Raw genomic sequence first — 14,337 nt, 5'->3', positions numbered from 1 at the left:
TGTTGATATCAGGTAGTTTATCAATGCTCACATCTACAGCTGATGTCAGGTAGTTTATTAATGCTCACATCTACTGTTGATATCTGGTAGTTTATCATTGCTCACATCTACTGTTGATATCGGGTAGTTTATCAATGCTCACAACTACTGTTGATATCAGGTAGTTTATCAATGTTCACATCTACTGCTGATATCAGGTAGTTTATTAATGTTTACATCTACCGCTGATGTCAGGTACTTTATTAATGCTCACAACTACTGCTGATATCAGGTAGTTTATCAATGCTCACAACTACTGTTGATATCAGGTAGTTTATCAATGTTCACATCTACTGCTGATATCAGGTAGTTTATTAATGTTTATATCTACCGCTGATATCAGGTACTTTATTAATGCTCACATCTACTGTTGATATCAGGTAGTTTATCAATGCTCACAACTACTGTTGATATCAGGTAGTTTATCAATGCTCACATCTACAGCTGATGTCAGGTAGTTTATCAATGCTCACATCTACGGTTGATGTCAGGTAGTTTATTAATGCTCACATCTACTGTTGATATCTGGTAGTTTATCAATGTTCACATCTACTGTTGATATCAGGTAGTTTATCAATGCTCACATCTACAGCTGATGTCATGTAGTTTATCAATGCTCACATCTACTGTTGATATCTGGTAGTTTATCAATGTTCACATCTACTGTTGATGTCAGGTAGTTTATCAATGTTCACATCTACCGCTGATATCAGGTAGTTTATCAATGCTCACATCTACTGTTGATATCAGGTAGTTTATCCATGCTCACAACTACTGTTGATATCAGGTAGTTTATCAATGTTCACATCTACTGCTGATATCAGGTAGTTTATTAATGCTCACATCTACTGCTGATGTCAATTAGTTTATCAATGCTCACATCTACTGCTGATGTCAGGTAGTTTATCAATGCTCACATTTACTGCTGATATCAGGTAGTTTATCAATGTTCACATCTACTGCTGATATCAGGTAGTTTATCAATGCTCACATCTACTGCTGATGTCAGGTAGTTTATCAATGCTCACATCTACTGGCGATGTCAGGTAGTTTATCAATGCTCACATTTACTGCTGATGTCATGCAGTTTATTAATGCTCACATCTACTGTTGATATCTGGTAGTTTATCAATGTTCACATCTACTGTTGATGTCAGGTAGTTTATTAATGTTCACATCTACCGCTGATATCAGGTAGTTTATCAATGCTCACATCTACTGTTGATATCAGGTAGTTTATCCATGCTCACAACTACTGTTGACATCAGGTAGTTTATCAATGTTCACATCTACTGCTGATATCAGGTAGTTTATTAATGCTCACATCTACTGCTGATGTCAATTAGTTTATCAATGCTCACATCTACTGCTGATGTCAGGTAGTTTATCAATGCTCACATTTACTGCTGATATCAGGTAGTTTATCAATGTTCACATCTACTGCTGATATCAGGTAGTTTATCAATGCTCACATCTACTGTTGATATCAGGTAGTTTATCAATGCTCACATCTACTGTTGATGTCAGGTAGTTTATTAATGCTCACATCTACTGTTGATATCTTGTAGTTTATCAATGTCCACATCTACTGTTGATATCAGGTAGTTTATCAATGCTCACATCTACAGCTGATGTCAGGTAGTTTATTAATGCTCACATCTACTGTTGATATCTGGTAGTTTATCATTGCTCACATCTACTGTTGATATCAGGTAGTTTATCAATGCTCACAACTACTGTTGATATCAGGTAGTTTATCAATGTTCACATCTACTGCTAATATCAGGTAGTTTATTAATGTTTACATCTACCGCTGATATCAGGTACTTTATTAATGCTCACATCTACTGCTGATATCAGGTAGTTTATCAATGCTCACAACTACAGGTAGTTTATCAATGTTCACATCTACTGCTGATATCAGGTAGTTTATTAATGTTTACATCTACCGCTGATATCAGGTACTTTATTAATGCTCACATCTACTGTTGATATCAGGTAGTTTATCAATGCTCACATCTACAGCTGATGTCAGGTAGTTTATCAATGCTCACATCTACTGTTGATATCAGGTAGTTTATCAATGCTTACATCTACAGCTGATGTCATGTAGTTTATTAATGCTCACATCTACTGTTGATATCTGGTAGTTTATCAATGTTCACATCTACTGTTGATGTCAGGTAGTTTATTAATGTTCACATCTACCGCTGATATCAGGTAGTTTATCATTGCTCACATCTACTGTTGATATCAGGTAGTTTATCCATGCTCACAACTACTGTTGATATCAGGTAGTTTATCAATGTTCACATCTACTGCTGATATCAGGTAGTTTATTAATGCTCACATCTACTGCTGATGTCAATTAGTTTATCAATGCTCACATCTACTGCTGATGTCAGGTAGTTTATCAATGCTCACATTTACTGCTGATATCAGGTAGTTTATCAATGTTCACATCTACTGCTGATATCAGGTAGTTTATCAATGCTCACATCTACTGCTGATGTCAGGTAGTTTATCAATGCTCACATCTACTGGCGATGTCAGGTAGTTTATCAATGCTCACATTTACTGCTGATGTCATGTAGTTTATTAATGCTCACATCTACTGTTGATATCTGGTAGTTTATCAATGTTCACATCTACTGTTGATGTCAGGTAGTTTATCAATGTTCACATCTACTGTTGATATCAGGTAGTTTATCCATGCTCACAACTACTGTTGATATCAGGTAGTTTATCAATGTTCACATCTACTGCTGATATCAGGTAGTTTATTAATGCTCACATCTACTGCTGATGTCAATTAGTTTATCAATGCTCACATCTACTGCTGATGTCAGGTAGTTTATCAATGCTCACATTTACTGCTGATATCAGGTAGTTTATCAATGTTCACATCTACTGCTGATATCAGGTAGTTTATCAATGCTCACATCTACAGCTGATGTCAGGTAGTTTATCAATGCTCACATCTACTGTTGATATCAGGTAGTTTATCAATGCTCACATCTACAGCTGATGTCATGTAGTTTATTAATGCTCACATCTACTGTTGATATCTGGTAGTTTATCAATGTTCACATCTACTGTTGATGTCAGGTAGTTTATCAATGTTTACATCTACTGCTGATATCAGGTAGTTTATCATTGCTCACATCTACTGTTGATATCAGGTAGTTTATCCATGCTCACAACTACTGTTGATATCAGGTAGTTTATCAATGTTCACATCTACTGCTGATATCAGGTAGTTTATTAATGCTCACATCTACTGCTGATGTCAATTAGTTTATCAATGCTCGCATCTACTGCTGATGTCAGGTAGTTTATCAATGCTCACATTTACTGCTGATATCAGGTAGTTTATCAATGCTCACATCTACTGCTGATGTCAGGTAGTTTATCAATGCTCACATTTACTGCTGATATCAGGTAGTTTACCAATGTTTACATCTACCGCTGATATCAGGTAGTCTATCAATGTTTACATCTACCGCCGATATCAGGTAGTTTATTAATGCTCATACTTACCGACTGATGTCTATCATGCATTTCTCAATGCCCATACTACTGGCAATATGAAGTAGTTTATCAACATAATCAATGCTCACATCTATACTGCTGGTATCGGATAGTTTATTAATGTCCACATCTGCTGCTGATCATGATGCAGTCATGTCTACAGTAGAATTCATCTCGACCTTTGCAGGACTTAACCCCATTAAAAGCTATTAAACCAAGATAACACTCATTGAAACAGCTCAACTGATTAAATCGGATCTTCTCTGGTTGTGCACAAGTAGCCTACAAGTGTCTGTTTTCATGTGCGATATCGCAATAAAGCTGGTATTCATAGCTTCAGTTGGGTAACCGATTATAAAGGAAACGAAAGGAAACAATGGTATGTGTGGCTTTGTTCACGAAATCAGACAATGGCGTGCTTTTTGTAAACCAGCATTCTTGAAAATGAGCAACATAATGATTGTTGACTTAACACGGTTTGGAAATAATTTCTTCATATTTTTGGTGTTATCTGTCGTTTACATGTCCTTCCTAAAACACAAAAGTACGACCCTCTCCAAACACCTAAATTAGCTAAAAATTTAGGACATGTTACAAAACTATATTGTCTAGAATTTTAGAAGAGTACTTTTAATATTGGCCGGTTATTTTTCACACAGCGACGTTAACTAGGCAATGTACTATTACCTATAACATTAACTAAAACACCAAAGTACGAATATTTCCAAACATCTAAATTAGCTAAAATTTAGGACATGTTAAAAACTATATTTTCTAGAACTTTAGAAGAGTACTTTTAATATTGGCCGGTTATTTTTCACACAGCGACGTTAACTAGTCATATCCCCATACTTTTAACGTAGGGCTATTTGTAGGGTCACGCGTCAATGGGAAAGAGCACTGTGTATTGTGTATAGGAAAACGGACAGTAACTGCAGTATGTGTCAGTTAGTTTATCATTTATCACATCTACTGCTAATATCGGATATCAAGTAGTTTGGCCATAGTCACATCTACTGCTCAATGTCAGTTGATTTATTAATGCGACGTCTAATGGTGATAAAGTATTTTTGTGTGTCTTTCTTCGTAATGCCAGCATCTAGGCTTACTAGCTTATGCAATTTAAAATACGTACATCCATATACTGAATTTCGACTGAATTACAAGTAATCTTTCAATGCTCGTTTTCAAGCAAAAACTTCATCAAATCAATTCAATACTTCAATTGTGATTTTTATTATCATGCTTCAGATTCATTGCTGAAGCCAAAAAGCCAAAATCGACTGTTTTTTAAGTTTCGTAGCGTTCCTGCAAACAGGCTTTTATTCTTACACTTCAATATAGGAAGCAACATAATGGTTTCACATTTTTAAGGGACCTTTCAATATTATTATTTTTTTAAAGTTTTAAGGGGGGATCCGAATGTTTTTGGGGGTCTCGCGGTTGGGTTCTCATGTTTTTACTTAAACCAGGAGCGGTTAACTTTGTGCTACGTTTCAAATGGGAAAAGGGAAAACGGGGAGGGTGATCTGAAAATTTAAATTTCGAGCGGATGCGATTGGAGAACGAGAATTTTTTTTTTTCGATTTTTTTGTCAAAACTCCCACTCTCCCCTGTCGCAAATATTGAACGGTCCCTAACGGGATTTTTAACAGCGTACAATACTACAATAATGTTTTTGGTTTTCCCTTGTTACTGGTTCGCTGAACAATTGCTGACATTTGACTTTGAGAATTTCTATGTAACACACGATGCATGATAAGGAACTTCTTTAAAGGAAGTATACTATGCATTGATATGTACAATACTTTCCACTACTGACTTTGGTCCATAATGTTACATTTCAATGCACAAAGTAACACAAATTCGTGATCTGATCTATACACAGAGTTGATATTAATTATCGTTGAATAGGTACATGCATAACTACGCTGATATTTTTGTCTGCTAGTTGTGAAAGATTATTTGTTAATACTACATGTTATATTTTGCTACAATTGAGCGCTGCAAAGTGACCTTTCTGGTGTCTTGCTGGTGTGAAATAATGGACGTTTTTAGTTAAAGACTGGTAAGTTGTATCTTTTCTAAACGGTTGTTTCATATAAAAATACGTATGCAAACCATAGGGAAATACGAAATCAATGGTCAGTACACATCCCTCCCACACCGACATCGCCTGGCTAATAATTACTTGGTATAGCAGAGATACTAAAATAAATACCCGGGATCGATACACGTGAATTTGCTATGCACGAGTTTGATATGAGAAGAAAATCTTTGAATACCGGTGTAGAAAATGATGAATATCTCCCGTAAATGATTTCGTATAAAGAAACCAGATGTGGTTCCTTGCACATGAATATATATTTTGAACAGATATGATAGTCGTTAGCGTGCGCTTTGAGACAGTAGCTTGCGTCTTGAGTCAAAAACTGACAATAATTCCGCAATAATTCTGATTTATATGTGCCGAATTATATAGCGCAGTGTATAGACCAATCGTGAAGGTTGTCTAAAAGAATATGACCTATGGCATACCATGCTTGACTGACACACAGCGAGGTTAGCCACCGAGCTAATCGGGGCTATTGTCAGTAACCTTAGTCAGATGTCCTTCAGCCTATTATGCGACTGAACTATTAAACAGGTCGATATGTATAATGGCCATTCAATCTACCATGGCGATTTCTGCCATGAAGATATCTGTGCCTGACACTGACACTGTGCCTCCCTACCCCGGTCATGTCCAACGGTAGCGGTAACAAAGTGACATAATACATGTAGGCCTATAGCTTAAGGTCTTGGAAGGTGGAACAAGTGTCTAATTGCGGAAATTTAGTTTTAAAAAGTAGACCATACTTTCAAACTTTCAAATACTTTCAAGTAGAACTCTCAATGTCAGGGGCATTGTTTCTACATAAACATCGTATCAGGCAAGGATATGTTGGTTACCAATCGTCATGTTCTTGTAGCCTATCTTCGATCCCAGCAAACAGAAAGCGTTTTACAGAATGTTTAAACGTTATCAGTGGTTATATATGAAGGTATAAACTGTTTGAATAACATTAAAAAACACGTTTTAAAAACTTTATGTGAAAAAAATATTCTAACATAATGTTATTTATGTGTTGGCAAAATGTTTTACAAAAATGTTTAGCAAAAATATTTTACAATAATATTTTGACAACATTTTAAAACTGTTATTCAATGTTAAGACCAAAACCAATACACATTTATAATGTTTTAAAAACATTTTTGTGTTTGCGGAGTGTTAACCAAGAGTTTTGAACTGGGCAAATAAGATGAGAGCGTACGTACGGCATGTTGTTGTTATTTTGAAGGACGGAAAGCACCGAATAATTCCATATATAATGGATGATTGAGCAGAATTGCTGAAAGAAAATACCATAAAATGCAAGTCAATGTCAGGGTTCAATTGTACAATACAATAGTAGCAATTTTAGGGATAGGACATAACGGGAATTGATATGCAATACCATTAAAAGAACAATAGTAATTTCTAGGATCCGTTACTTTTAAAGTTGGGTGCCCCCCTCCCCCCGCAAGACTATACTGTTATACACCATTTATACCTGACCAAGCTTCATTTGGAAGTTAACATTAACCAACATTTATTAGCTATAAACGTTGGTAGAAATTTGTAGAAATTTTAAACATGAATACAAAATTATAGGAAATATGTAATTCCAATTTATAGAGGTTATCCACTTACATTCATGTGTGACTTCTAACAAAAGGCGCAGGTTCCCGTAGTATTCCCCATTCAAACCAATTCAATGCACGACCTTGGAGTTACCTGCATGACTTTGGCGGGTTATTTTGAAACAGTGATGGTTTCACATGCAGGTACTTCTTTTGAAAGTCCTAAACAAGGTATAGCAGTCGCTGATAGGATATGCAGCTTATAGAACACGGATAACCTCTATTGGTTGGATCCAGCATGGTCTTGAAAGGGCTTGAATATTATGCCCCTCTTATAACACTTATTTTAAATCAAATTACAGGACAAGATATTGACCACCTGTCCGCACCTATTCTTAGATACTTCAAGATCGGAGAGTCTCATCACTCATCAACAAACACTTGTTCAACCATGACCAGGATGATACTTTTAGTTTATCTGTGCCTGATACACTGTCTTACAATTCACTGTAACGAGAAGACTAATACGACATCAGTATATGCAGATAGACTACAAGAAGAAGGTAAGACCAGCTTATTATATTTCTTAACATTTGAGTAACTAAGGGGAGGGGAGTGTATGGGACACAAGATTTGTTTCCCTTCAACTGCGATTTTTTTTTGTAAAAACACTAAATCTGAGTCTGACCGAGAGCTGTTGATACCTTAATGATTCACAATAGGTGGCTTTTTATTTATTTATTTATTTATTTATTTATTTATTTATTTATTTATTTATTTATTTATTTATTTATTTATTTATTTATTTATTTATTTATTTATTTATTTATTTATTTATTTATTTATTTATTTATATTTACATTATGTTTATATTTTTATTTCACGAATACTAGTCTACGGTATTGGGGTCTGCATAAACCCCACGGGCTAATTTGGGTGTGTCGGGTTTTATGATAAATTATTTGAGCTTTATGGGGGCGGGGGGAGGGCTGAGATTTCTGCATTTGGGCAACAAGATATTTTTTTATCAAATAAATTTGGATTTGAAGTGATATTTCCTTAATTTAAACACCAATAAGTGCGCGTCAGAAATGAAATGCACTTGTAGTGGACCTGTTTCAAGTTTTCTAGTGGAATAAAACTCTCAACTTTTTTGAGAAAAGTGGGGGATGATGCTGTGATATGTCCTTTTAATATTAAGAAGTACGTACACTTCATTTCTTTTAATGGCTAAAACTGGAAACAATATGGGTTCTGCCATCCCACTCGCCTTAAAATGATAAGATCATTGGCGCCTTATAGTAGTACTAAAAGCCAGACACAGTAAAAACCTGTATTAGATTTCATTGTAAAAATTGTTAACTTGATTTATGTTGTGGCAAAACTTTGTACAGTTATAGTATGAGTGATTTAAGGATTCAATCATGTTTCACCGTTGTTCATCACCGATTAACAACGATGCGTCCGCGTCGTCTGCGTGGTTTACCACGCAGAGGCGCCAGACGAAGATCGTATAATTCATATGATTCATATGATCGTATAATTCATATGATTATTTCCCTGATTATTTCATGAGGAATGTCAGTTAATCATTGACAGTCAGCCTTACAAAAAGATCGGTGATTTCTATTGATATCAGCAATAAAACTGAATAAAACAGCAATCTTTATCCGATACTTCCAAAATACTGAATTCAACTTGTAAGCTCGCGTGATACGCACACAGATTCCAGACATGACGAATTTTACGCGCTCACGCGTAACGCGGATGTGCTCTGGCGTTCGCGTATACGCTTACTGCAAAAGTGTTGATTCATCACGGATTAACAACGGTTGGCTCCTGTACAAAAGTATAGGAAGAGTTGTTGAAAGCAAAATATTACTTGCCTTAAATTTGTGTATTAAGGGTGAAACATATAAGCGCTCATTATTTCAAACATAATTCTAATTGTAGACGATTAAAATTGTATGTAATATTTCTATTTGTTAACAGATTATGATGGTAATAGAGTCAAGATCAACGCCACAGGTACAGGTGAATTCCCTTCATGGTTCAAAAGGTGGTTGATGGATAACAATGACTCTTCAGGGCATGTGCCACATCAATATCAAACAACAGAACAACCCAATGGAACAGACCCAGCATTATACAAATGTAACTCTGAAGGATGGCTAATTGACCGAGACATCCTTGTTGAACTTGAAACAGCTTTGAGTAAACAAAAACTGTCTCTTGTTAAATTTGATATTTCCTTGAATTTCTCAGACTCAACTGAATCATCACAAGGCAACTATGTATTCCACTGGGCGCTGGATGCAAAGGGAACGTGGATTCATAAGATCCTGACTTGTGACATTGGGTTACCAGTCACATTTGGCATGTTCCGTGATCAAGTATACACCTTTAGTATGAAACTGATGATACCGGATGGCCTATCACTATTAAAGTAATCTAACTGTACATGCCGAAAGTGAACTTTTTAACACCACTAAAGGGTGCATGCATGACGTAACAACCTCGGTTTTGCAGATGCTTAGCAATCGGGGGCACTATTATCCTGCCAACATACAAGTACTTTACAGTATGAAATGGTTTGAGCACACGTACTCTTGTCATGATCTACCAGGTAAATCGGCCTATATTATCCGCGTAATTGTGCATATTATTTTCGCATATATTATTCCCGCTTTAGTCCTTATCATCGTCATACCGCCACACATTCCCAAAACATGCTTTCAAAATGGAAACATGTGTAGACTAAATTTAAATATTAATTCATTGCCAGTTGGTTTCAAATATGTCAGTATATTTTGGAAACCATCTCTTGCTCCAGTTAGATGTAGTATTATATCTATTGGTATCTTAATACTGCCCGTTATATGTTCCATTGCTGGTTTGTACAAAATGGACTTGAATGTATTTCATACGCACTTACTTACTTACATTTCTATTGTGGTTTTAGCAGTCGCCTATTTGTATAAGGGGAACTGGAATCCTGGCATGAAACATTTCCATTTAACCTCACCATTCAAACTTTATTTTCAAAAACTGTTTATAGAAGATACTATGCAAACCAGATTTGTCAGATTAGACAGCTTACAAACACCACAAGATTTCCTTGATCTAGGCTCGTTTTATGCACAAGAATATCATAAATCATTGGTAAATTACAAACACTGGCATAACATATATAAATCTCTGGACAAAAAGTACAGTAAGGTTGGTTGCATATTACTATTAGCCTTTGAGCTTTTTTTTGCTATAGTCACCCAGGCGGCTATTTCCATAGTGTTTGCAGTTGTATATATTGCCTTCTTTTTTGTCCCTAGTAAGCTCGATGTTCGTGTATATAGAAAAAGAATATTTTAATCGGTTTTACTTACCAGTGGATCTTGGTGGTGCTGTATGTTCTCGACATTGAATTAACATTATTATTATTAGGTCTAGTTTTGTCATGGGTATTATTACATCTGCTTTTTTATTTTGTGTCAAAAATGCGTGACATTTTATTTTTCAACCTAACTCCTATCTTATGTGTTTCAAATTTATTATTTTCAGCTTATGTCATATTGTATGATTATATAAATTTTGTTTCGTATATAGTTACCGAACTTCTTATAAACCCTGAGAGCGCAGGTCCCCCATTATTCCTCTTTGTTGCAAGCTTGGGAACTATGATCAAAGCATCCAGCGGATTTTACGATGAATATGCTCAGCTATTTTATTTGACAATACAAGTAGGTATGTCACAGTGGCTGCACAATAATTCTGCTACACTGTGCATGCAAGCATAACAGTGAATTGAAAAGGGCGCGCTTCAAATTTGGCCAATTTTAGAAAACATCCATGTCGATAAATGAATTTCTTTATATGCTTCATTTATCCAAATTGTTTAAATTTTTAATATATGATGTGTGAAGCCTTTCCGAGGCTAACATCAGGGTCCTCCAAAATTAAAAATTGTTTTGTTTAAGAGCTACTGCCTGTTTTTATGGATTTTGAAGATCGCTCATAAATCAGTAAATATAGGCCTATTGAAGTAAAGGAACTACCACCATTTAGCTGAAATACTAATCTTTCTTAGCATGTAAATTAATTCCGTCGACAACAAATGAAACACTTCCCTAAAACCAGTTGAAGCAAAACATTAATCAATGTTTTTTTTAGGGAGTAATTTTCCAAACCACAATAGCTCTAAGCCATTGTGTGTGTCCAAGGCCATACTATTTTTGTGTACGTGGTACAGTAAAATTGCTGTTCACTTTACCGATTGTCCTCCCACGTTAATCCAGATGACAAAATGTTAATTTAAAGTCTCATTGCAACTGAATTTTAATTTTTACTTTTCGGACTTGGCTTTGAGTAATGGTGACACATACCATGTTTACAGTAAAAATGAAAATTATATTCTAGACACCGTCAAAATGTCAAACTTTTTATTTTTTTGTATTGTTTTTAAATAATTAACTGCAGTTCATTTATTCAACCTCATAACAGGATCATACTTTAAAAAATTATGATGAATGAACAGACGTTCATTAAATATTGAAAAAAAACTAAAATTACTCATGCCTAATTTGCATAATAATAGCATAAATACATAATTAGCTGTAATTACTTAATTTGCATAATTAATTACTTTTTGTGTATTTTTTGTTATCAATTGAAAGAACGTTGTATACATATGTGTGCAAAAAAACCCGCACCTTTATATCATGTACGGTTTTCTATTGGCATCAATTTTGCATATTAATTAGCTGAACTTAGTCATTTTTTGAGATATAATTTGTTTGCAGATTGGCCGAAATTGCTAAAATAGTATATTTGGTTAATTTATTATGATTATTCAATGATAGATTTTTTAATTTTGTTTTCTGTAACGAAGTCAGGAAAGATAGGCATTTAACATGTGATATTTAAATTAACGCTGCTTTTTCAAGGAAGCGTCCAAATATACCTTCAAAATCTCGAAATGTGCCAATTTTGTCATTACAGCCATTTGTGGCAGGATTTCATTCCATCTATGAGCATCTTGAAATTGACACTACATCACAATGCATTGACCGATTTCAATTCTGTTTTTTGATTTTTGATGCTTTAATAAAGCTCAATAATGTAGGAACATTAAATAACGTGTTTCTGCTGCGATTATTTTTGAGGTGATATGCCTAATACAAGCAGCGTCAAAAGTCCACCATGAGCTCACAGAAATTTTGGACAACAGTAAATCACTGTCAAGGCTAAAATTGCATCATTGGACAGGGTATAATTACCTGCTAGAAAAGGCAGCTACGTGTCTGACCACTGAAACAGATGTGGTCAGCGATCACCGGAACTTTCAAAAGCGACTTTTTTCGTTGCTGACGTATACTGACAGTGATGAGCCCACAATAGACATCAAATTGTTTTGGGCAATGGTTGATAAATATAAACCAATTCCTTACGTGGTCTTTTCCAAAATTGTTATCAAATACATACTCCCTCTTGCATTTATTAGTTCTGTTGTTTGGACTGCTTTCGGTGCCTTGGAAATAATAGATTTTGCCGTAGCTTCAAGCAGGTCTTTTTTTACCATTGCATTAGCTTTTGGATCAGTGGTACTATTAGCAAGGAGCTCTCCTGCATCAGGCTTATGTGAAAATGACACTTTAAAAAGAAAATACCAGCTAGATGTTCTAGCTTATGTATTATATGGTCGTGTGTACCATGCAACAAAGGACTCCCCGGAGACGACTGACAATGAAAATTATGTCAAGGTACATCCTAAAGTTAAGGATCAAGCTGTTCAATGTTCTCTTGGAGGCATGGCAGATTTAGGCGATTCCAATACTACTCTTTCACAGGACAGATTTGCCTCCGTAACAACACCGAAGGATTTATCCGATGATGATTCTATGATTGCTAACCCTAACCCACACCAAGGAAAGGACAGAGTTGCCCACCTAGCTGCACCAGAGGATTTATCCGACGATGATTCTATAATTACTGAACAAGCTCTTCTTATGCCAAATTCTTCATATACAGAGAGAAGCCCATCTTGTCATGTCGCTCTGAATCCACCATATCATCGCCATGGTAACAAGATAAAAAAGAAAACGAGGAGAAGTGCATTTTTGGATACCAAGAAACAATTTCCCGTGGTTGCAGCAACCTTACACTATGGTTCAAATGCTGGTTCCGAAGCTGACGGTAGTGAACGTCAAATTCCACCAAAGAAGCTAAACAAAGATCAGTTAACACGGAAGGGAAAAGCTTCCTCGGATTACACAACGGAGAAGACCAAGATGTGGATTCCGGAATTTGGATTAACTGAAAAAGACAAAGACATCATATTAGGGAAGCACCACGAGACACCGTGGCTATGCGACAAGGTCATTGATGCGTCGTCAGAGATTATACAATACCAATACAAAGTATCGGGACTGCAAAGTTGTTGTTTAGGAGCAACACAACCAAAATTATTTCGAAAAGAATATGGAAAGTGGTACCAAATAATCAACACGAATACGTCAGGTGGTGGTTCTCACTGGGTACTTTTGTATACCAAAGGTATAACCAACAAAACAGGAGAAATTCCAATCATTTATTTCTATGATAGTCTTAGGACTGGTTTTATTTCAGGGAGTGTTACGGATATATGGTCTAGAGTCAGATGAAAAAGTTGTCATCAAGACTATGAAATGTGACACACAGTCCAACTCTGACGATTGCGGTGTCCATGCAATCGCTAATCTTGTAATGCTTGTTAATGGCATTGATCCAGCCCATATAAGATATGCAGATCCTCATTCCATGCGGAACCATCTTGTTGATTGTTTGGAGAAAAGGATGTTTACTCCTTTCCCAAGGAGAGAAAGTATCTTGGAGATATCACCCTCCATATAGCTTTTCCGACGACTCGGAAATATTTAATGCCAGCTAAGATAAATGGAGGTGAAAACTAAAGTGACTCCACCAAAACTTTGCATTTGTTGCCACAAAATGTTGCGCTCCACACACCTTGATGAAGAATGTTTTTGGCTCGTTCAGGTCACAAAAGTGCAATTTAAATTCATAAAAGTCAGCTTATTGTGGTATCAAAATGCATACTACTAATTACCTCTG

The 14,337-nt window shown here is 35.7% G+C and overlaps 1 protein-coding gene across 1 annotated transcript; it reads left to right on the top strand.

Moving 5' to 3' along the window:
• Positions 1-7,684: 7,684 nt before the first annotated feature.
• On the top strand, positions 7,685-13,889 carry LOC140161944 (uncharacterized). The gene is made up of 4 exons (XM_072185238.1): positions 7,685-7,796; positions 9,226-9,639; positions 10,792-10,974; positions 12,415-13,889. The coding sequence occupies exons 1-4, from the start codon at positions 7,685-7,687 to the stop codon at positions 13,887-13,889; spliced, it is 2,184 nt and encodes a 727-aa protein (XP_072041339.1).
• The last annotated feature ends 448 nt before the right edge of the window (positions 13,890-14,337 follow it).

Source organism: Amphiura filiformis, chromosome 10, assembly GCF_039555335.1.
Source record: "Amphiura filiformis chromosome 10, Afil_fr2py, whole genome shotgun sequence".
Classification (NCBI taxonomy): Eukaryota; Metazoa; Echinodermata; class Ophiuroidea; order Amphilepidida; family Amphiuridae; genus Amphiura; species Amphiura filiformis.
Note: the sequence above shows the minus strand (reverse complement) of the source record. Positions and strands in the feature narration are given on the sequence as shown.

Excerpts from the sequence above, each read along its gene's own strand:
- LOC140161944 (XM_072185238.1), top strand. The coding sequence starts at position 7,685 with ATGACCAGGATGATACTTTTAGTTTATCTGTGCCTGATACACTGTCTT. Across the intron at positions 7,797-9,225 it reads AGATAGACTACAAGAAGAAG|ATTATGATGGTAATAGAGTC; the intron begins GTAAGACCAGCT and ends ATTTGTTAACAG. Across the intron at positions 10,975-12,414 it reads TTATTTGACAATACAAGTAG|CGTCAAAAGTCCACCATGAG; the intron begins GTATGTCACAGT and ends TAATACAAGCAG.